At 44.0% G+C, this 25,014-nt stretch overlaps 1 protein-coding gene across 3 annotated transcripts in view; it reads right to left on the reverse strand.

The window, feature by feature from the left end:
* PTPN3 (protein tyrosine phosphatase non-receptor type 3) overlaps positions 1-25,014 on the reverse strand; it is a 372,274-nt gene that overhangs the window by 3,754 nt on the left and 343,506 nt on the right. For all 3 annotated transcript variants that reach the window (XM_030551500.1, XM_030551501.1, XM_030551499.1), the window contains 3 exons: positions 11,502-11,630; positions 6,855-7,000; positions 3,407-3,542 (listed from right to left, as the gene is read on the reverse strand). In XM_030551500.1, the coding sequence (XP_030407360.1) occupies positions 3,407-3,542; positions 6,855-7,000; positions 11,502-11,630 (411 nt within the window). The remainder of the gene's footprint in view (positions 1-3,406; positions 3,543-6,854; positions 7,001-11,501; positions 11,631-25,014) is intronic.

Raw genomic sequence — 25,014 nt, forward strand, 5'->3', positions numbered from 1 at the left:
TCTTAAAACAATTAAATAATCATTATCTCAAGAAAGTTACTCATTTCTGAATATTTTCACCTATACCTTCCCTCTTTTTGTGACCAGTCTGCTGTAGCCAAACTGTAATTCTCTTTTGCTTCACTATCTGCTTTTAACACAGAGTGCTATACAAATTCAAAGTGCTTTGACAATATTCTGATGTGGGGCTCCCTCAGTTTCTCTTCTTGAAACCATTCCACCGTAGATACAGTAAAAAAATGTCACTGGAGCAAGGAGACCGAATCTTGAGTCTCCCAAACTCCAAGGTGAGTAACTACCAGACTGCAGAGTCATTTTCATGCTTGTTTTCTCTCTCTCCCGGCCCTATGACTTTTTAAATTATCACAGTAGAACAGCTTCAACCAGAGAGATTGAAGAAGACACAATAAAATATCCCAGATCCCAATGGTTAGGGTATTCACCTGGGAGGTGGCAGACACTAGTTCAAATCCCTTGTTGTCTCCCTCAGGTAGAGGGGGGACTTGAACCAGGGTCTCCCACAGCCCAGATGAATATTTTAGCCACTGGGCTAAAAGTTACAACAGAGATCCTCCTCCTCCTCTCCTCCCAGCTGTCTCCTTTTGTGTGAGATTGCCTATGAGTGCCCCATTCGGGAGGCAACCTCTAAGTACACTTACTAGGTTGGGCCTTGCAGGCATTAGGTGAAAGAACTCCTGTCTTCCCCTGATCTGTGCATCTCACTGTGGCTTTGGTGTCTGGATATGTTGCAGTGTGCATGCGCAGGGGCAGGGATATATGGACTTAAGGAACTTTCACTGCAAAAATTTAGGCACCAGCAATTTTAGGCACCTATAGGGTTTAGCAGCAACTGAGTTGGGGTTTTGTAATCCCCAATGGGGCCTGATTGTGGGATCCAGGCACCTAAAGTGGCAGTTACACACCTAGATCCTTTTACACATCTAGCCCCAAATTTCTTGCACTGGGGCTAAACCTCAGAGGACTCCAGGCTGAAGACCCAATTTGGGAAACCTGATTTACTGACTTGAAATGTTTTGGGCATGTCCTTCCTACCTCAGGAAAGGTCAAATAAAACTTTTATTTAATCCTCAAGAGAGAGAAAGCACTTGTGACTTTTCTTTTTTTCAAACAGATACTTAAAATTAATGAATACAATAATTCTGGCTTTTCATCTCTTTGTACTTTAGTTCCCAATCTGTCAAATGGGATTACTATCAGCATCTAATCTCACAAAGGTGTTGCAAAAATAAATACATTACTACTTCTGAAACACTCAGATGAGTGCCACAAAAATGCAAACAAGGAAATTAATAATTTTGTATTCAAAGCAGCGCTTGGATAGTGTGCCACCAGTAAGGCTTGGGACCATGCGTGGAACGAGAAGGATAAAAGAAAGTGTTCACTGCATGAGGCAGGTATCCTATGGAAAAAAATAGTATGTAATCATGTAATTAAAGACTATCATAATGAATATGCCCAAAGGACCAGGATTAAGGTTGCAAAGGCAAACTTAATCCTCGCATTTCCTAATTTTTGAAGGCTTGCTTTTGTAATCTTAACATTCTTTTAACACAGTTTTTTGGATCCAACAGAATAATTACTCTGGTGAATCACACAGCCTACTCTTAAGGTCATTAACTCATTACTAAGTAGAATTTACACCTCTTCCTCAGTTAGCTTCCTCTTTCTTTTGCTTGAATGAGAACTGTGAGGCATTTTCTATGTCATTCCTTCTGAAGTTTCAAGAGATACAAAGTGCCAAATTCAACAGTCACATTTGTGAGTTTAAATCCCTTTACTCCACTTTAGTTGAAGATACTGCCTTGGAAACAAGCACATTGTTCTCAATCCACCTGACAGCCAGATCTTGTCACCAATAATTAATCTACTCCCTTGTTCAAGAAAGTGGGACCTATGCTACTTGTAGTGGGGTGATCACCCCGCTCTGGCCCTGGAAGGGTACAAGCAGCCCTGGGGAGGGCTCCAGTGGTAAAAGCAGTCCTGGAGAGGGCTGCAGCTGTGAAAGCTGGGCTGACTGGGAAACCAGCCACAGCTGTAGCTGGCTTAATAAGGGCCCAGCTGGCCCTTCTAAGAGGGCAGTGGGCCAGGGGCAAGCAGTCTCCCTCTAGCTCACGAGGGAGATAGACCTAGCTGCCTGAGTGCTAAAGGGTACTAGAGTGAAGCAGGGCTGGGGAAAAGGCCAGAGGAGCTGGGGAGCTCTGGGCCAGCAACTCCCCAGGTTGCAGGGCCTTGTACAAGGCCCCTGGAGGTACTGGGTTGCAGGGAAAGGCAGCAGGTCAAAACCTCCCTTGCCTATGATGACTGGCTTATACGGACTGCAGTCGCCCCAGTGAAAGGGGGCTAGATGGTGACTGGCAGTAGCCCATAGGTTGAGACAAGGTGTGGGTAAAGGGTGGGGGTTCCCTGGGAAGGGGAGACCCAGATCTGTGGGGTATTGCCTGGAGGGGCAGCACCGCAGGTAAAAGGGCACCAGGGTCCTGGGAGGGACACGGGGGCCAGCAGCAGCGGGATACTCGCCTGCAGAGAGTGCTCTGCGCTGGAAAGAGCTAATTTCCTGAGACGACCAGCAGGAGGAGCCACAGGGGTGAGTCGGTGAGTCCACGCACCCTGATACTCCTCCACTCTTAATATTTTCACTGGCAATCTATTCATTTCTAAAGCCCATTCAAAACTGCTTCTTGATTTTCAAAACTCTCTGCTGCTTACTCTTTCCCCTCTCCCTCCAACCTAGGCCTCCTTCTGATTCTTGCCCTTGACTCTTCAAAACTGTCACTCAGGGGTGTGAACAAATAACCCTGAGTGACATAAATTACTCCAGCATAAGCGCTAGTGTGGACAGAACTTCTCTCACTGACATAGCTACTGCCTCTCATGGAAGGGGTTTTATTATGCTGATGGGAGAGCTCTCTTCCATCGGCACAGTGTCTTCATCTGACGTGCTGCAGATACCCACCACATAGTCACTTTTCGTTTTAAGCCACACCTGAAAATCTTCCTTTTCTTTTTAGTTTATGAAAGGTTCTCTAAGGATGACATTTACAAACTAAATTATATTTTAAATGTTTGTATATATCATCTTGTATAAGAGATTTATATAAATCTGACTCAAAGTTCACTCTATTTTACTACTTGCTAGTTATAAAAATCGATGTGTCTTTAAAGGGCAAGACAGGAAATCAGTTTAAACATATACAAAAAATTGAAATACACAGCTCACAAGCAGGGCTGTCCTTTCTGATCAGGTTAATTTATGTTTTCAGCTTATGCAATATAAAAATAATTGAAAATCATGCAGACAACTAAATCAACTTTATATGAACCACCCATGTTTCTCTTTGTTAATAATGAAACAAAGAGCAGGCACAATGCCCTCTCCTTAACTTACTGATGTTTGCACCATCATAGCTCGCTGGTCTCGCATTTTTCGTACAATATCCAGTGGATAAACAGGTTGGTTTCTTTCAATTAAGCACATGGCTGTTTCCATAGTGACCAATACACCAGTGCGGCCTATTCCAGCACTACAAAATGTAACAGAATCCCCCCACATAAAATTAATAGGCTTTTGCCATGCCCTGAATACATATCACAGAGTAACATTAAAACACTCTACATACCTTTGGGAATAAAAGCAACACAGCTTAAAAGTAAGAATAGAACACAATGTATATTTTTAGGACAATATAAGCAATATTTTCTTTATACAACTGTAAGAAAACAGCATTTTTACATAAATAAAAATTCTAGAAAAAAATCCATAAGTTTAAGTAAATTACTTTAAAACTGTTATGATTTTTAAAAATGATATATATTTTTTAGATTGGATTTAAAATCAACCTTAATAAAACAAAACAATGTCAAACTTTAGAGCTACAAGTCCACTCAGTCCTTGTTCAGCCAATTGCTCAGACAAACAAGTCTGTTTACATTTGCAGAAGATAATGCTGCTGCCTTGTTTACAATGTCACCTGAAAATGAGAATAGTCATTTGCATGGCATTGTTGTAGTTCATGTCACAAGATATTTACGTGCTAGATGCGCTAAATATTCATATGTCCCTTCATGCTTCAGCTACCATTCCAGAGCACATGGATCCATGCTGACGAAAGGTTCTGCTCGATAACAATCCAAAGCATGGTCATTTTCATCATATTTCAAATATTTCATATTTTCATCATCATGAGTCAGATGCCACCAGCAGAAGGTTTTCTCTTTTGGTGGTTTGGGTTCTGTAGTTTCTGCGTCACAGTGTTGCTCTTCTAAGACTTCTGAAAGAATGCTCCACACCTTGTTCCTCTCAGATTTTGGAAGGCACTTTAGATTTTTGAACTTTGGGTCGAATGCTGTAGCTCTCTTTAGAAGTCTCATATTAGTACCTTTTTTGCTTTTTGTCAAATCTGCAGCGAAAGTGTTCTTAAAATGAACAAGATGTGCTAGGTCATCATCCAAGACGACTATAACACGGAATATGTGGCAGAATGTGGGTAAAACAAAACAGGAGACATACAATTCTCTCCCCAAGGAGTTCAGTCACAAGTTTAGTTAACATTTTTTTTTTTCCAACAAGTGTCAGCATGGAAGCACGTCCTCTGGAATGGTGGCTGAAGCATGAAGGGCATACAAATGGTTAGCATATCTGGCATGTAAATACTTTGCAATGCCGGTTACAAAAGCGCCATGCAAATGCCTGTTCTCATTTTCAGGTGACATTGTAAATAAAAGTGGGCAGCATTATCTGCCTGCAAGCCGGTCGTGTCGGGGCTCGTCCCTCTCAGGCGCTGCGGGGAGCCAGGGCGCCTCCTAGCACGCCGCAGTCCGGGTAGGCTTAGCCCCTCTGCAGGTGCTGAGGGGGGTATAGTGTCTGCAAACAAGGTAGAGCCCCGGCCCTCTGGCCGGGGTCGGGGCTCTCAAAGTAAATAAGCCCCAGCCCTTGGGCAGGGCGGGGCAGTAGCAGTTCAAGCTCAGGCCTCTAGCAGGGGCTGAGCAAACACAGTATCAGCCCAGGCCCTTGGCAGGGCGGGGCAGTAAAAGTTCTAGTTAGCCCTGGCCCTTTGGGTCAGGGCAGAGCAGTGGCAAAGTCAAAGGGGCCCAGCCCTTGGTTCAGGTGGGGCACCAAACACAAGTCTAGTTAGCTCTGGCCCTCTGGATCAGGGCAGAGCAGTGGCAGAGTCAAAGGGGCCCAGCCCTTGGTTCGGGCAGGGCACCAAACACAAGTCTAGTTAGCTCTGGCCCTCTGGATCAGGGCAGAGCAGTGGCAGAGTCAAAGGGGCCCAGCCCTTGGTTCGGGCGGGGCACCAAACACAAGTCTAGTTAGCTCTGGCCCTCTGGATCAGGGCAGAGCAGGGGCAATAGACGGGAAGAGGGGGAGTCTGCCACCTGGTTACGGGTGGCAAGGGGAACGCAGGCCCTCCCACTCCACTGCGTTCCAGCCCGGGGCCCTAGCAGCGGTCAAGACCCGCTGCGGTCAGTGGGGATCCTGGCCGCAACACACTGACATGGGTTTGGGCTCTTCAGGAGCCAAACCAGGGTCGGCTATCCCCGGGCTACTTCCAACCTCCCCCTCTCTGGGTACCTGGTCCTTGCCAGCGTCATCTGGGGGGTCCCAGACCATGGGCTCCTCCGGGTACCGGTCGTGGGGAAGCTCAGGCCACTCCTCGGGGTATCGGGCACACGGCAGGTCAGGCCGACGTTCCTCCGGGTACCGGGTCTGAGGCAAGTCCAGCCAGCGCTCCTCTGGATATTGGGTGCGGGGCAGGTCCGGCCAGCGCTCCTCTGGATAGTTGGCGCGGGGCAGGTCCGGCCAGCGCTCCTCTGGATAGTGGGCGCAGGGCAGGCTGGGCCCGGCGGGAGCCCGGGCACCAGCGTCTGTCATCTCCGGCAGCCTGCCTCCAACTGAGCGCTGGGGCCAGGCTTTTATACTTCCTGTCCCGCCCCTTGACTTCCGGGGGGGTGGGGACAGGCAGTGCTGACTCCGCCCACTGAGGCACCTGCTCTGGCTCATCCCTCTCAGGCGCGGCGTGGAGCCAGGGTGCCTCCTTACACTGCCATAAATGTAACCTAACTTGTTTGTCTTAGTGATTGGCTGAACAAGAAGTAGGTCTGAGTGGATTTGTAGGCTCAAAAGTTTTACATTTTTGTTTTTGAGTGCAGTTATGTAACAAAAACACCTACACTTGTAAATTGCACTTTCACGATAAAGAGATTGCACTACAGTACTTGTATGAAGTGAACTGAAAACTACTATTTCTTTTGTTTATCATTTTTACAGAGCAAATATTTGTAATTGAAAATACTAATAAAAAGCGAGCACTGTACACTTTGTATTCTGTGTTGTAATTAAAATCAATATATTTGAAAATATAGAAAAAACATCCACAAATATTTAATAAATTTCAATTGGTATTCTGTTGTTTAACAGTGCGATCAAAACTACCATTAATCGCAATTAGTTTTTTGAGTTAACTGCTTTTAATCAACAGCCCTATTAAAAAGGATTAAGTTGTTTACTACATTAAACAACAGTTATTGGTGTTGGATGGTCATATAATTGAGCAATTTAACCAGAAAGATTAATCATGAAGGAGGCAACGGGATAGTAAAGAAACCCATCCCCTTACATACAATACCGTAACTTTCATCTCCATTGGATAAGTGCTCACTGGCTAATAGGCTTATAGCCTTACGATTTCACTTTTATTTCAAGGAATTTGCTGCCCTGCAGGGTGCATACTATTGAATAATGCATAGAATGTGTAATGTCCTTTCTACAGGACAGATGGAATACTAAATCTCTAGGACTCCATCCAATGTAACAGAATTTTTATTTCAAGTACCTGCAATGAACAAGGACCGGTTCATTCTCCACTCTCTTTGGCCTCATACAGGTGACAAACTCCAAAAAATCCCTGGAGTCATCAGGAACACCATGATCAGGCCAAGCAACATACTGAAGATGGGTGATGGTGTGCTCTTCCTCTGTCTGAAATGCAATTGTAGTGTCACCATATCTCACTCAGTATTGTAGTAGCTTTACTAAAGCTCATTGGATAAATACAATGTATTTCATAATAAACTTACCTAAGCAGCACAAGGCTCCATATCCTGTACAACAGACTTCAAAATTTTCTAACAGAATATTTTCTTATTAAAAAAACAATAAATTAAGTGATTCTTGGAGAACAAAGTTTAAAAATAAATGTAGGTGTTTAATAAGAGCATATTTACTATATATAGCTCCTTTCAGCCCAAAAGATTTCAAAATGGTTTTACCATTTATACTTTGGGAACCGTAATTCCAGCAAAGAAATGCAGCCATCTCTGAAGTAACACACGGCAACACTATGTACAGCAATATTACACAATAGTTTAGATTAGAAAGGAGGAAATACCTGCTGAAATTGCAGAAGAAATTTACAGTCAGAACACAATTACCAGATTTGAAATTTGGTCTGGACTCGAGGGTTAAACACCCCTCCGTCATGCAAAAAGTGCCATAGAATCTTTAATGATTAAGTAATATAGACCTTTGCTTACATTTCATCCAAAAGACGGTATCCGCAGCAGCATCTGCTACCACCGCACTGGGATGACGGTTTAGTACTGACACTGGTGGAACAGTGCCACCTGCAAAACTATTTCCACCTGCAGCACGCTAGGTGTTCCCTCCAAATACTGACCCAGTGCAAGCCTTGTGACCTTGAGAGATTTAGTGGGATTACAATACAAAATAATATGGCTGCTGACCAGTTCTAAATCTGTTTTCCCCTTCATAGTCATCATACATCTTATACACTGATAGAAAGAAGAAATGTTAAATAATGTATGTCTATTTGTGGATTTAATCAGAACATAAGCTTACATGGGCATATTTGCTAACTATGATTCCTGTTAACAGGACAGGTTATGTATAGTATATACTGATATGTTAGAGAAATTATGAATGAATTATATTTATACTGCCTGTCGAAGCACTTCATTCTGTATGATGAAAATGTAATTAGTTGAGAAATTCTATTGTACAAAGGGCTCTTTTTCATTTAATTATACCTAAGGGAAGCCATGTACTAGAAACTACTTCAATTTCTTAACTTCCTGTTGATTCTCATCGTGCAAAAGCAACTCTTCTTAACACAATCATCTTCACATGCAAATGCATTCCAGTGACTGACTCATTCTACTTTATTTGCATACAGCTGTCAACATATGCACGGGGCATGATTTGAAAAACACTAGTTTTATAACATGGCTTTGGTCCATATTACATTTAACTTTTTAAACCAGACTGTTTTCCAGAGGTTAGACTGGAAAAAATGAACGATGATATTCCCCCAAGCTCTAATATATCAACATGCCAAAATGAAATGCCACTCACAAAGACCATGAAAAATCTTCATAATATGGTCAACCCTCTCTCTTCCATATTTTTAGTAACAGTGAAATAGTTAACTATGCTGACATTTCAATGTTCATCATTAAGCTCAACATTAACACTCAAATGAGAAGAATGCTGCTCTCATTCATTCACATTGCTCTCACACTCAGGATATCACTGCATGAGTTCATACTCCGGTCACATTTTAAGTTCGCCAAGTTTTTTCTGATGGGGTCACACAAGCATCTTTTCATAGTATCAAACATTATGAGCTGAAATTATAGGACTGTGTGGCTACAACCAGCTCCGTTCCCTGAATTGCCTGACTTTGATGCCATAGGTGGCTTGTTCTGTACCTGGATAGGTGCAGATATTAGATCCAATATCATTTCTAGGGACCAGGCATGTATGACATGACATAGAACCTCTATTGCCTAGCAAAGTGGGCTCAAGGCATGAAAGTCCTATACACTGCACTGCAGTCCTCAGAATGAGTTTATTTCAGGCAGAAGAAATAGTATGTATATACATCCCCCTCTTGGAACATGGAAGGGTATGAAATCCACTCCCCTTGAAGGCAAGGCCTCAACAATGATGACCGAAAGGCCCAGGGACCCAAGTTCCAGAGTAAATCCTAAATGTTCACCAATGTAAACTAACACTAACCAGCTAGCTAACTATAATACACTGGAAACAAGGTGAGTTTGGGATGAACTCTCCAGAATTCACTCTAGGAGCTGAGACAAGGGGTCCTTATATCGACAGCTCAACTTTGGGTCTTAGAAAGGAAGGAAGTGGGACAGGCAGACAAACATGACCATTTTATGGCCTCAGCTCTGAATTGTTTGTTGCAACAAGGAGCAGCATAATTGGTCTCTTGATCACTGCTTTCTAGAATGTTGCCAAAACTCTGCAAAGCCACTCAATTCCCATAAGGGGGACTATGCAGAAGCCACCCCAAAGGAAAAAAACCCACACACGTTATAATAGTTCTCTTCTGAAAACATTGAGGAGTTCACCCTCAGTGTCTCAAAGAGATGAGGTGGAACAGTGATTACATATATTATGGATTACATATATTAGTTTTGTTCTCATTAACCGGAGAAGCTAGAGTGCATTTGAATCATAGCACTCAGGCTAGATGAAACTTTGACTCATTCTAAAACAAGCCAGGGAGTCTGTGGTGTGATCTTAGGTGTTCATTAAAGATTCCAGGCTGAGTCATATGTGTGAGTGCTGAACGAACACATTATTGAGGCACCTGAGGACAGCTACACAAAATTCAATAGCACTTTGAGCAGTTTTTAGATTTAAATAATGAACGTATTACTCATCACAAATGAAGGCTTGAATGTGCTAGGAGCTGCATTTTTAATAGCTCATAGACATCAAATACAATGAGCAAGCACATTACATAAGATCTCTCTAGAATAAGAGCACACTAGTCCATCAAGACTACTTCTGTTGTTGCAAGCATCTTCAGTTTTCTGTATTTTGCTCTATTCTTTCCTAAGGACCAATGTGCTCCTTTGTTAAATATCCCAGTGTTCCTCAAACTTCAATATCTTCATTACCCTTTTTCATTCTCCTTTTCAAACATCTGTGACTTTTTCTGATGTGGTCTCCTAAGATTTTGATTCAAATTTTTAATGTTTTATCACAATAAATATTCACTTTTCGGAATGCCCACATTTACATGTCTCCCTTCCTGTCAATAAATCCAAATTTGACTATGCTTAATCTGTTTTCCTATCTTAAATCTCAGAATAAATTTCATCCCTGTATGCCCAACACCACCTACTCTGGTTGCAGAAGCCTGTTACTCCATTTAAACTCTCACCAATTGCTTGTATTACTTATCTGGCTTTGGGTTTTTCCAAAAGTTGACATGGGTGCAATACATACCACTGGTAGTCAGAGATAATCGAGCTATGTGCATGTGTGTGCATGAAGGCAGGAAAATGGCAAACTACTCTCACAGAGAAGCAAATATGGTGTGTGCCTGTGCCTCCAACACCTTTTCAAAATAATAAGGAGGGGGCAGGAGGAACACAGTAAATTCTACACTCTACAAAGCAATTGGAGAAGTGTAGTTACTTAGGGGAGAAGTTGTCAGATATGTAGCTTGAGGGGCTAGAGATGTAGGATATTTGTATTTTAACTTGCAAGGTATGATTTCTGATACTTGACCTTTAATTAAAAAACTGGCCAGTTAGTGGTAGATTCCTATGGGATATTTTAAAATGACACAAATGCTTCCACCTTTCAGAAGACAATAGATATTTTGTGGTTAGAACTTTGAGAGAGGATGTAAAGATGTCAGAGAGAAAAACATAGGGCAGCTTAAAATTAGAGGTGGAGAGGAACCAAGTCCCTCTGTATAAACAAACTCAGACTTTCAAGAAGCTTGGATGTGATCCGAATATGAACTTTGCAGTACAAATTCATCTGTAAAAGTGTTTCATGCATTTGACTCTTCCTCTTTTCTCCTCTTTCATTATAACAAAACAGCAGCAGCTGAAGAGTACAAAAATCTTGCATAATTTGCAAGTGTTCCAACTGTGCACTCTATGAAGCTGCCTTTTCAGTTTAACAAAACTAATGGAAGAAGATTCACACGATTCTGTAAGCTCCCTCAAAACTACATTACAAGGATTCACCTTTTTCGGCTAATTGCTCTATGGACATGTGGCACTGAAGAATTGTCCCAGCCTCCGCTTTTGAATGAGCAAAAATATTATGAAGAAAAAAAATCTATATTTTAGCCCTCAATGTTTATAGTTGGGGGCTGTAAAGCAGCATGAATGAGTATAATATTGTATAAATACACAATAACATAATAATAGAACAAGGTCTTATAATCAGTTATTTTTATTTATTTTTATTTCTTTTTATTTTTTATTAAAGTAACTCACTAGAAAGATCTTCAGAATTGCATGGTTTTGGGGTCATCCCTAAAGAAAATTAATCTAAATGCACTGGTTCTTGTAATACCTATAATATATATACAAGTTGACAATACTTAGTTATATTTCTCACTACAGCAAAACCAAAACAAAACAACTCCCACCCCCAAAAGCTAAAGGCCACACTACAGAAAAGCACTCACCTCAATATTTGTAATCACCATTTCTCTAAAAACATAGGCAATAGTACAATCTTCAGATTGACACTTGACACGAAAGTTGCCATACTCCATTATATCTGGTGGATCAGGCCAATACTGATGACATTTGGTCTGTAAAGAAAAAAGAAAGTACAAGCCATGAGCTTACAATTAATACATTTTCTCATTTGAACAGGGCATCTATGTGACCGAACTCTCTCGTCCTACGTTAACATTCAGAGAGCTCAGTAACGTTATTTATAACTGTTCTGGTTTATTTTGTGGAATGTGTGCATCTGTACCTGAGAACAGCTTGACATGTTGGGCCTGATTCTCCATGGCCTTGTGTAATTAGAATAATAGAATATCAGGGTTGGAAGGGACCTCAGGAGGTCATCTAGTCCAACCCCCTAGTCACTTATACCCGTGCAAAGTGCGTGCTGAATGCCAAAGTTGTGATCCTCACATTTCCTTTACACAGGTGTCAATGACTGACTACCGTGTATGAACTGGTAGAGAATTAGACCCATCACATCTAATGGCATTATTGAACACCTTTAATCCTCAGTGCCTGCTTTCTGAGATTTAAAAACCTCCACGACCACTGAGCAATCAAATTTTTGCTGATCATGGGATAGTAGCAGAGTTTCTGTAAAAATACAACCCAAGTTTTTGTTGAGTCAGTGAAATTCTTGTTTTACAAAAATGTGGTCTGAGCTAAGTTATTTTAAGTGCTATTTTCGTTTTTTGAAATCTCACAGGCATATATAGTAATTTTTTTTCAAGTGAACAACACTCTTTTGAAATAATATCAATTTAATATTACAAATCATGGGTGTACACACATACAAAAATGGAGACCGGCCTTGAAGACTGGATCAAAATGTCAAACCTCAGTGTTGTTCCCATGGGTCAAAATAACTAGTGACAAGATTTATTTTTTTAACTTTAATAATGTGCCATTTTGACCTTTGCATATAGTTTTGCAAGTTTTAGGAGGCATTAAGATTGAGTGGGCATTATAAATTAGCGGGATTACAGTGGGGATTGGCAACTGGAAACGAATGCTACATTAGTGAACTAGGGTAACAGTTTCTTTGTTTTGGAGAGCAAAAGCACTGCAGCTCATTTTAATGAGCTGAAAAGGCTTTTGCCAGGAGTACGCTGGAACAAGTACGTTTAATGTGTGATTTACACTGGGGAGCAGTTTTCAAAGAGGATGCTGATTTTTCATTTGTATGACAAATATCAAGATATTTACTTTTAGTCACATGATCCTTTTCCAGGGTGTGGGGATGGGGGAGTGGAGATAAATAACATGTATTTGGTGACTATCAAAACTAATTACAACATTTATGACAGAGGTCAAACAGACTTGAAGGGTTAGAAGTATCAGAAATGAAAGTCTTCAAACATGAGGGATGTTTTTTCAAGAATGCAAATTACAGATTCTAGAACAATAATGTCAAATCTTTTCAGCCTGAGAGCCAAGCATATTTCAGCAACATCAAGGAGCCACATTCAATACACTGGGGCAGATACTCTGCCCTGTTCTGCTCCCTTTGTGTCACTGAGACTTTGTTAAAGGACTTTAGCTCTTTTTGCCAGTGGGAGTAACTTACCATAGACTATCAGAAAACTAAAGTCTTTGTCTTTGGTCGTAGACCAAGGTTGCATAAATGGATGATTGAATAGTCCAGGTTTTACCCCCATTTAGGTTATAACCCCATTTGGGTGTTTATTTTACATATAATGGCCAATGGGACAGACTATCAAGGAGATGAAGAAAGCTCTAAGATCTATACAAGCAGTGCTGCACTTCACTCACGTCCATGGGGGCAGTCTAATCACTTCAGCTCTTAAGAGTTCTCAAGGCTGAAGTCTGTGCCCAAATACTACATGGTGCAAAAATATCGGGCTGGAAGAATACTACTGAGTTAGATGTTGTGTCAAACACATTTTTGACGAAATGTTCAGCCTCTCAAATTACACCCGACTTGTTTTACTCAGGGCAGAGGTAGGGGAATGTATTATTTCGACCAAAGCCAATGCCTTTATACTAATTATTGGCTCTGTATTTGGCACATGAATCAACAGTGCCTTCCAAGGTTATGTCTGGAAGAACAGCTCAACAAGCTACATACTCAACAAGTTCACCATTCCCTCCATTCTTTGGGTTTTTTGGAACTTGACTTGGTTAGGACTGTAAGCAGAAGGGTAACAACCTTAACTAAGCTCAGAGCAAAAGATATCTGTAACCCCTGGATGTAGCACACAATAAATATGTCTTCTTGTCCACAGATATATCCACAGATATGTGAAATATTTGGATATTTTGAACAGTACATTAAGGATAGCCTGTTATAATTGGGACTTAGAAATTTACCCTAATTGTGAGCTCAACTGTGAAAAGTGAAAGTTCCTAAAATGTCACAATAACTAATAAAGACAAATGTTAATGGGAAAAAGTGCAAAAAAAAAAAAAGAGACAAAAAGACTAAATATGTCCAAACAAAAAGGCCTCCTGATATAACTCAAGGACTGTGTTAAAATCATGCTTGGTAAACAAGGGAAGTGTGGAACTGGAAACTAATGAACCAAAATTGGTGTGTCAGAAATTAGGTCTAACTGGTGGAAAAATAATGAGGGGATGGGCTATGCCACTCCATTCTTGGGACTTTAAAGAAAGAGACTTTGGAAAACAAAGTGGTGTGAGCTTTACCCTCATGGTGGCCACCCCTACTGTCTCTTGGGACAATGGCCATCCCTAGGAGGGTGTGGGTCTGGGACATAGGCACCGAGTTTCTAATCTGCTGGAGGATGCTTACCCCTGGCTCTGTCCAGGCTCTGCCTCCACTCCACTCCTTCCACCAAGGCCCCACTCCCACCCTGCCCTCACTCTCACCCAGTTCTGCTCTTCTCTCCCCTCCCCTTCAGCGCCTCCTGATGCCATGAAACATCTGATCCGTGGCAGGCAGTAGGCACGGAGGGGGACATCGGCTGATCGGCGGGCAGGAGGGGGAAGTTTTGGTAGGGGGAGGTCCTCCTCCCCACCCCTCCTGCCCATCCCCATTCGCCATCTGACCCATCCCCATCCGCCACCTCACCCCACTTTCCTGGGGTGTTCGCAGTAACTGGTTATTGGTTTTTCAGCTTTTCCTCTTTTCCCCCTCTCCTAGGTTTCCATGGATGGCTGTGCGGGAAAGGAATGCCATCTTTTGCAGGATCTCTCCTAAGTGCAGGCAAAGCCAGTCAAGCTCCTTCTGCTTTCCTTCAACATAACTGAAAAGGACCCCCCAAAAAGGGTGATACTAAGGCAGGCTGGGATTATGTCAATTCAACAGTTTCCCTCAGCAGATCCCACAGTGAAGAGCTCTAGTGGAAGTTAAAGTTGTTTAAAGCTCACTGCAAAAATGTTGAAAGAGGACAGAACCATATATCTTCTTCTGGTATGAATCTTTCATTAGGTGGATGCAGAGGGCTTAGCTGGTGTAGGGTGGTATGGTTAATATACACAAGGGCGAGCTTTCCTGAGTCTAGCCTTCAGTTTAGTTAAAGCTGTTTTCAAAAGATTTTTCAAGTTGAAACATTACAGTTTCTTAGCAACAACACTGCTATAGAGTGCATGCACTGCTTTTGAATTACTCAAGACAGCCTGGTTTCGTTTCTCTAAAGCATTCTGATTAGGTTTTAATTTAGGTTAAGCCACTTACATATCTTAAAATTTTCTTCTCTCTTAGTAATTGCAAATAAGGTTATACATCTAAAAGCTCCTTTATACATATGTACATATATACCTCCACAACCAAAAATCATCTCTCACATAGTTTCAACATATATATGTGAAGCTTATATTAGATGAGTGAGCACATATTTCTGAACAACTTCTCCTTTGGGAGAAGAACGCTAATCACAGAAAATTAAGCTATGGCATTATCATCACTATAACTAACTCCTCATTGATTCAATCATATTTTGTTTTGTGCCAGTTGGTTTGAACACCCCATAAAATAAGTAAAATGATCATTTCTGGCATGTTTTTAATGAAATGCTTATACATTCTCTCTCATCATGCCATCTGATTGTCCCTGAAACGTTCACAGTTTGGATCTGCGCTTGTAGAGAAAGAAATCATTGGAAGAATACTCTTTCTTATTCTGATTGTATTTAAAACCCTAGCAACCATATAAATGAAAAGTGTATCAAATCTTGCAAAATCTTTTAGATGTTTCCACAAAATAAAACAATTCCTTCCTACTGGGAAAAAGGCTTCAAATCTCCCACTAGACTTTGAATTTGACAATTCTACTTTTCCCATTAGCACTGTGAACCAATAGTCCTCTATGTTCTCACTGATCCATATCCTGTAGTCTCTTTTAAGGTGAGTGGCATATTTATTATTTAAATTTTCCAAAACTGCCTCGTTTTAAGTTTATAACACTTGTATAAAACTAGAATAATGTACATGAAATTTCAAAGTGTACTGATGATTTTCTGCACTAAACATTAGGGTTTGCATTAAAAATACCACATTTGAAGAAACTTCAGAAATACCATTAAAACAACATTTTGGGTGAAAGATTTGGCATGAAAAATTATTAATTGCTTAAGTCAGTTTCTAGTCAATGGAAGCTCTGCTTAAATGCGGACTAATTAAGAACTGCAAAATTTCAACCAACATGACTAAACATTTATCTTACTAGAGCAGTTTACATGGTTCAGCCAATAAACAGCCAATAAACAGCTGTCAATAAACTACTTGGAATAGTTTAAGAATTCCATGAATGTTTTTTCCTCACCCACTCTATATAGTAAAATGATTCTCTCCAATTTCTCTATGGCTAATAACATTATCTGGACTTTTTGAGAGATGAGTGAAGGAGATACACCCCACAAACTAACTCCCTTCCCTGCTGAGAAGAGAATAGCAGCTCTAAAATGGCCAGTGAGTTGCTGAATGGTTATGATCATGTTTAAGTGTCAGTTTCTTCAAGACAGTACAGAGTTAAAAAGTGAAATATTGGAAAATTTCAGGGAGATAACTATTATCAGAAGAGAAAGTTACTCACCTTGCAGTAACTGAGGTTCTTCGAGATGTGGGTGCTCCACTCTAGGTGATGGTGCGTCCCGGCGCCGTTGATCAGAGATCTTCGGTAGCAGTGCCTGGTTGGGACGCATGCACTCAGTTGGTATCTCCCGTCTCGTTGGAATCTTCCTGAGTGCGTGCGCCCCACGCCCTCCTCAGTTCCTTCTCTACCGTGGAGAATCATACTAGTACTCCAAAGTAGAGGGGAGGAGGGCGGGGAGTGGAGCACCCACAGGGACATACATCTCGAAGAACCTCAGTTACTGCAAGGTGAGTAACTTTCTCTTCTTCTTCGAGTGCTGTCCCTGTGGGTGCTCCACTCTAGGTGAATGTGTAGCAGTACCCGCTATGGTTGGTGGGACTTTGGAGATGCAGCAGTGAGTACTGTAGATAGTACTGTATGGTCTGCTATGGTGTCTGCCGTGGTGTCTTGCGTGAGAGCATAGCGTTTTGCAAACTTGTGTTCAGATGACCCCATAGCCACTTTGCAGATATCAGGAATGGGAACATTGTGTAGGAAGGCAACAGATGTCGACATGGCTCGAGTGGAATGAGTTCTAATGCCTTCAGGCGGTTGAAGATTTTGCGCATTGTAACAAGATCTGATGCAGTCAGAGATCCACTTGGATAGATGTTGTTTAGAGATTGCCGTACCTTTCGATCTTTCGGTAATGGAAACAAAGAGTCGTGGAGACTTACAAAATGGTTTGGTCCTGTCAAAATAAAAGGCGATTGCTTGTCTGACGTCGAGAGTATCCAGGGTTGCCTCTTGCAGAGTCTTGTAAGGTTTGCGACAGAAAGTAGGTAAATATAGAGGTTGGTTGAGGTGGAAGGTTGATACACCTTAGGAAGAAATTTAGGATGTGGTCTCAAAGCGACTTTGTCTTTGGAGAAGATTGTGTAGGGAGGGTGGGCCATCAGGGCGCTCGTTTCACCAACTCTCCCTGCTGATGTTATGGCAACTAAGAAAGCCACCTTCATGGACATATGGAGATGAGAGGAGGTAGCCAAGGCCTCAAATGGAGGTTTCATGAGAGCATGAAGAACAAGGTTAAGATTCCATGCAGCCGCTGTTGGGTAAATTTCAGGGTAGAGATTTTGCAGGCCCGTGAGAAAGCATTTTATGGTGGAGTGGGTAAAGAATGAATAACTGTCTAATAGGTCATGGAAGGTGGTAAGCGCCACCAGGTGCATTTTGATGGAGCTGAGTGAAAGTCCTTCCTGTTTTAGTTTCAGGAGGTAGTCTAGAATGTTAGGGAGGGTCACGTTATTGAATGCTAAGTGATTATGTGAGCATCAGGGGGCTTCCACTTCCACAGGTAGGTTTTATGAGTGGAGTCTTTCCTACTGTGCAGGAGGACATATTGGACTTGCTCAGAACAGGCTAGTTCATGGGTTTCGAACCATGAAGGAACCAGGCTGTGAGGTGGAGCTTTTGGAGCTGGGGTGAAGAATCCGTCCGTTGTCCTGGAAAACATGGTCTGGCCTGTTGGGGAAAGCCCGTGGGTGACGGGAGGATATGCAGAGTAGGTAGGGATATCACATCTGTCTTGGCCAAGCTGGGGCAATAAGGATGACCCAGGCCTTGCCGTCCGCAATCTTCCAAAGAACCCTGTGTAACAGAGGAATTGGTGGAAGGCATACAGGAGGGAGTTGTTCCATGGGATGAGGAATGCATCTCCTAGGGATGCAGTCCGAGTCCCGCTCTGGAGCAAAACGGAACATTTTCGATTCTGGGTTGTGGCAAAAGGATCTATTGACGAGGTGCTCCAGAGGGAGAAGAGCTGTTGGAGTACTGCGGGGTGCAGTTCCCATTCGCGTTGTGACAGGAAGCGCCTGCTGAGTGCGTCGGCAGTAGTGCTGTGGCAGCCTGGTAGGCAGGAAGTGATGATTTGTATTCGATGTCATATGCACCAATTCCATAGTTGAATGGCTTCCATGCAAAGGGAATGTGATCGGGTTATCTCTTGTCTGTTTATGTAGTACAGGCATGCTATGTTGTCTTTTAAGGCCCAAAGAGATTTGTTCTTTCTGAGGGGAAGAAAGTGAAGGCATGCTCGCCTCACTGCTCTGAGCTCTAAGAGATTTATGTGTAGGTGTGTCTCTGATGCGGACCACCGGCCTTGTGCCCTGTGCCGCCCTAGGTGCACTCCCCAACCGATTAGGGAAGCGTCCGTGGTGAGCATGAGCATTGGGGAACATTGCTGAACTTGTTTACCAACGCTGGGAAGCTATAACATTGGGAGGAGGAGTTAGCAGCATCCCTAAGATGTGTCTGTTGGGTTTAAAATTGGAAATGAGCCAGCCCTGGAGACATCTCATGTGTAGCCTGGCGTGGTGAACCACGAAGGCGGTGGCTGCCATGTGACCAAGGAGCTGTAGGCAAAGTCTTGCCTGTGTCCTGGGACGAATGGAGAGCGTGCGTTTGAGCTGCGTGATAGCGAGGAATCTGTCATATGGGAGCGAGGCCCTGCTCTGGATTGAGTCGAGATGAGCTCCGATGAACTCGATCTGTTGTTTAGGTGTCAGAGTGGATTTTTGGATGTTTATTTGGAGGCCTGGGCTGTGAAAGAGGGAGATGGCGAAACGGGTAGCTTGAAGTGTCTCGCCATAGGAGTTGCTCTTGATAAGGCAATCGTCCAGATACGGGAACAGCATGACCCCGTGTTTGCAGAGGTGAGCCATGACCATGGCTAGAGTCTTGGAAAAAAACTCTCCGTGTTGTGACGGGTCCGAAAGGAAGAACTCTGTATTGAAAATGGTCATGAACGATTGTGAATCGTAGGAAGCGTCTGTGAGCTGGATGAATTGATATATGAAAGTCAGCATGCTGTAGGTCGAGGGCTTTGAACCAGTCCCCTTGATCCAATGCAGGCATTATTGTGCCCAGTGTGGCCATCTTGAATCTTTGTATCCTCACGAATTTGTTCAGTCGGCATAGATCTAGTATAGGCCTCCATCCTCCGATCTTTTTCTGAGTTAGAAAGTAATGGGAGTAGAAACCTGTCCCTTGATTTTGTGTCGGCACAGGTTGCACTGCACCTAGTTTAGAAGATGCACCACTTCTGTGCGAAGTAAGCGGTCGTGAGAAGGGTCCCTGAAGAGGGACAGGGAAGGGTAGGAGAAAGTTTGTCCTTATCAAAAGGGAGATCCTCCACTTTGGTCTGCAGTTCTTTGGGGATGCCAGATGCAGAGAGCCATGAGGATCTGCGCATAACCACAGCAGTTGCAGTTGTACAGGCTGCTGTGTCTGCCGTGTCTAGAGATGCCTGTAGGGCCGTTCTGGAAATCAGTTGGCCCTCAGTCAGGATTGATTTGAAGTCTGCTCTCCTATCCTCTGGAATGTAGGAGGCAAATTCAAAAGTTTAGTGTAATTATCAAAGTCGTAACTGGCGAGGGGAGCAGAATAGCTTGCAATTCTGAATTGTAGCGTGGAGGACACATAAACCTTGCGCCCAAGACGTCAAGGCATCTAAGGTCCTTGTCTTGCGGGGTGGGTCAATATTGTGACTGTTTCATACTCTGTGCAACTGCATCCATGACAAGGGAGTTTGGTGGTAGATGAAAAAAATAGGAAGTCAGCGTCCTTAGCAGAGACATAGTATTTACATTCAGCCTTTTTGCAAGTTGGTACTAAAGACGCTGGGGTTTGCCAGAGAGTGTCAGCTGGCTCCAGCAGTGCTTCATTTATAGGGAGCGTGATTTTTGAGGGTGCAGACGGTTGAAGGATTCTGAGGAGTCTGTGTTGCATCTCCTGAACCTCTTGAAAGGGGATATCTTATAGACTCATAGACTCTAGGACTGGAAGGGACCTCCAGAGGTCATCGAGTCCAGTCCCCTGCCCTCATGGCAGGACCAAATACTGTCTAGACCATCCCTGATAGACATTTATCTAACCTACTCTTAAATATCTCCAGAGATGGAGATTCCACAACCTCCCTAGGCAATTTATTCCAGTGTTTAACTACCCTGACAGTTAGGAACTTTTTCCTAATGTCCAACCTAAATCTCCATTGCTGCAGTTTAAGCCCATTGCTTCTTGTTCTATAATTAGAGGCTAAGTTTTCTCCTTCCTCCTGATGACACCCTTTTAGATATCTTGACTGAGTGCCACCCTCCTGAAAAGTTCTTGAAATTGTTTACAGTCATCCATGGCCCGTGGAGGCAGAGGTTGGAGGGCTCCTTCCAGAACTAATGGAGAGTTAAGGATATGGTGTAACTTGCATACTCAGGAGGGGGCTCAGGCACCTTAGAAGTGGATGGAGCAGGAGATTGATGCACAGAAGGAGGATGACTAGTAGGAGGATGTTGCCAAGCGTACCACTGAGGCCAAGGCATAGGGTAGGAGAACCCAGGTGTCGCCCATGGGGGGGCGAAGTAGGGAAACTGAGGCTGGTGTCCTTGAGCAGAGGTGCCTGTGGAGGAGAAGCAGGAGGGGAGAACTCCGCTTGTTGCTGTAAATCAAGTTCACCGTTAGGTGGAGAGAGCGGCGGTTCAGAAAATGAGCCCTGTGTACCTAGGAGCGGAGAGTGAGGCTCAGGTGGCACTGAAAGGTCACATTGAGTAAGAAACTGTTCCTCTTGTTCCCTGGGCTGAGCTGAGCCTGCTCGCTACTCTAGCTCATTAGCAGGAGAAAGTGCAAGTGACAGTAGTGCGGCAGACTGCTTGGAGTTGCCCTGCAGGGGGTCTGCTACTGGTGCCCGGGTGGAAGATAGGCTCGGTGCCAACGTTCTTCTCCCTGCAGGGGAGGATTGCGCTGCCGGCACCGTGGCCGTTTGCGGTGGCCAGGAGGCACGGCGCGCTGCTGGCACCGTGGCCGTTTGCGGTGGCCAGGAGGCACGGCGCGCTGCCGGCACCGTGGCCGTTTGCGGTGGCCAGGAGGCACGGCGCGCTGCTGGCACCGCGGCTGTTTGCGGTGCCCAGGAGGAGCACGCTGCCGGCCCCGCGGCCGTTTGCAGTGCCGAGGGGACTGGAGCCACAAAGACCTTCCTGACACGGGAGGTCGGGTCCCTGCCTCTGCATTTTGTCAGAGCTGCGGCTGAGGCATTAGAAAAAGCTGAGGCACCTGCCTTTGGTGCTGTCAGCACAGAGGGTAGGGATCTCCCAGGAGACCCCCTACCCTTGTTAAAGTCTCTCCTGTGAGACTGTTCTGCTTCTTGCCTCCGCTCCAGGGAGGGTGAAGCAACGCTGCCCACCGGTTCCGATCTGGCTGGGGAGCGTGTGGGAGTGGGCTTAACCTTTCCCATCTCTGAAAGCAGCTGTAAGGATTTTTCCATCATCAGCATTTTGAACCGCAGATCCCTGTTGCGACAAGCTCTTGACTTGAGACTCGCGTAAGGGAGGCACTTCACAGGTGTCCCCGAGGCACTTCACACAGTAGGAGTGCGCATCTGTCCGTAGCATGGATTCCTGACAGGAAATACACCTTTTGAATCCTGAAGCTCCTGGCATTATGAATTAGAGATAGCCGAGGAGAGTGTCTCAAGGGGAGACAAGCCTGAGGGATTTTTTTTTTAAACTAAGTAACTATGTAACTACACTAAAGGAAGGGAAACAACTGGGATGTAACTAATAATTATTTCTATATTCTCTGTTACTGTTTCCTTTAGTGACCAGGGAAGAGAAGGCAGCACTGCCCCGAATTCCGTCTTCGGCCGAGGATGGTTGAGAAGGAACTGAGGAGGGTGGGGGGTGCGCGCACTCAAGAAGATTCCAACGAGACGGGAGATACCAACTGAGTGCGTGCATCTTGACCAGGCACTGCTACCGAAAATCTCCGATCAACGGCGCTGGGACGCACCATCACCTAGAGTGGAGCACCCATAGGGACAGCACTCGAAGAAGAATCATGGGTATTTTGTCACTATTTGAAAGGTATTTAATTACCTTACTGCTACATTTTCTAAAGGATTTTGATCCTTCCCTTTTAGTATCAATTTTTTTTTTATAATCAAAAAAGAGCAATTCGCTATATCTCTTGATAAATCAGCTTTTTCAGGCACTGAGATTAAGTTTACATCTTCATGTGATCAGAAATATGTAATTCAAATGGTTTGGGATAATGAGAGAAATAGTTTGTTCACTAGAATTTCTTCTCCCCTCATATTATAAGGGCTACTCAAACTAGATATAAGAAAGTACTTTGGGCTTTCTTTGCTTAGGGCTGAGATTGCTGCCCAAGCCTTTTCTGCTTCCATCTTTTCCCCATTAAGACAAGGATACATAAAGATCAGAATCCAATATATATATTATATATATATGAGAAAACTTTGCCATCTCGCATAAAAAAATGATGATTTAGGTTATTTGGAAGCTAGTTCTGATAAATTATTTGCCCTATGAAAGGATCTGTGTTCAGCTCAGTGATTATTAAAACAGCACTTACACCTTTGGGAAAAATGTATAACAACTTTAATTGATTAACACCATATACCTTAGATATTCAAGCTATACATTCACTTTGTTTCCCTCAAGATTTTCCTGATGACATTTTCTTCTACCAAACATTTTTAAAACTTACCCCAAAGACTTCCAAATAGCCATACTTAGTTAATAATTTGATGTAATGTTTTTTTAATAACTTTCGCTAAAATACAGCATGAAAGAAGGCATCCATTTTAACGACATTTAAACAAGCCCCACTCCCATGTCTCCAAAACTACCCTTAGCTGAATTTACTGAAAATTATTTTAAAATAATCAGTTAGTAACAAGACTTTCAAAAGAAGTAGCGATCAAGGTGAGAATATAAAGCCTGCTAACAATGTTAGACTGAGATTTATTTACAGGTCAGAAAAGAGCGAACAGCACAACCAAAACATGTGATTACCTTTTAAGCAGACTCAGAAAAGCACCACAATGAAGAAGCCTTTACCACATTTATTGTCCCCTAGGAAAAGGAGCAGTCCAGCACTGATGTAGACATGGAAACCATGAGACAGACACCACAACATGGATAAATGTGAAGGCTGTAACTTTATTAAAAGCCAGTGGGGAACCACTCCCAAATGATCTGGCAAGGCTGTTTCACTGCAAATTTCAGCTGGGCACCAATGGCTCCAGATTCTAGAAGCGTAAGGGTGGGAATGAAGGCAGTGTCCCTTTCACACCCTCCTGCCTGCTTGGGATGCTGGCTGGAAGCCAGACCCCCACTTCCCCTCCTCTGCTCAGGAGGCTGCAGAAATGAGATGAGGAAAGCCACATGCTGCACAACACACAGGGGCGGCTCCATGCACCAGCACGCCAAACGTGTGCCTGGGGCGGCAAGCCACGGAGGGCACTCTGCCAGTCGCCACGAGGGCAGCAGGCAGGTTGCCTTCGGCGGCATGCCTGCAGAGGGTCCACTGGTCCCACGGCTTTGGTGCACCTCCCGCAAGCATGCCGCCAAATCTCCGGGACCGGTGACCTCCCGCAGGCAAGCCGCCGAAGGCAGCCTGCCTGCCATGCTTGGGGTGGCAAAATACCTAGAGCTGCCCCTGACAACACATGTAGGCATGCCCACTTCTGCACAATGCTGTACTCTGGGCCCATACTCAAAGCAACCTTTCGTGTTACAGGGACCTTACATTGGATCCTATTTAACCCACTGACCCCACTGGAACCCATCAAAGTTGCAACAATGTAATTTAACCCCATCCCCCAAGCAGAGCCGGCTTTAGGCCTATTCCATCAATTCCTCAGAATTGGGCCCCGCGCCTATTCCCCCTTCCCTGGCTAGAAGTGCCTTTTTAATTTTTACTCACCTGGCGGCACTCCGGGTCTTCGGAGGCACTTCGGCGGCGGGTCCTTCAGTGCTGCCGAAGACCTGAATTGAGTGAAGGACCCGCTGCCGAAGTGCCGCCGAAGACTCAGAGCACTGTCCGGTGAGTACAAGCCCCACGTGTTTTTTTACCTGTGGTTTTTTTTGTGTGTTTGTTTTTTAGTCATCCCTGCCAGGGCCCCGTCGAAACTGTTCGAATTGGGCCCCATACTTCCTAAAGCCTGCCCTGCCCCCAAGTGGACTTATGATGCTGGATGGAAAGTGAAACCCACCCCCACAGCAATTTCCCACTTGGGGGAAGTCCCTTCCAGACCCCAAATAAAGTTTGGCAGTCAGCCTAGCTTCCTGAGTAAGAGTGCAGCTGGAACGGAGCCCCCGTGGCTATTTGCCAGCAGCAAGAGCAAACAGATGCCATCAACTCTCCTGCCCCTGCAGGCAAGAGCCAAATCAGCTGGCCCCTCATAGCCCTGTAGTTCAGTGGCAGCAGGACTGGGTAGGGCAGGCTCCATTGATGGAAGCCATGAGGCAGCCCATCCTGTGATATAGGGCAGTGGAGGGAAGGAATGACAAGCACCCTCCCCATCCCTCATACATGACTGGAGCAGGGAGAGGAAGGGGGAGCACCAATAGCACTGACTCAGTTCTCCTGCTTGTGATTTCCATTTTCCCCCT

The sequence above is a fragment of the Gopherus evgoodei genome, chromosome 2, assembly GCF_007399415.2.
Source record: "Gopherus evgoodei ecotype Sinaloan lineage chromosome 2, rGopEvg1_v1.p, whole genome shotgun sequence".
NCBI classification, from domain to species: domain Eukaryota; kingdom Metazoa; phylum Chordata; order Testudines; family Testudinidae; genus Gopherus; species Gopherus evgoodei.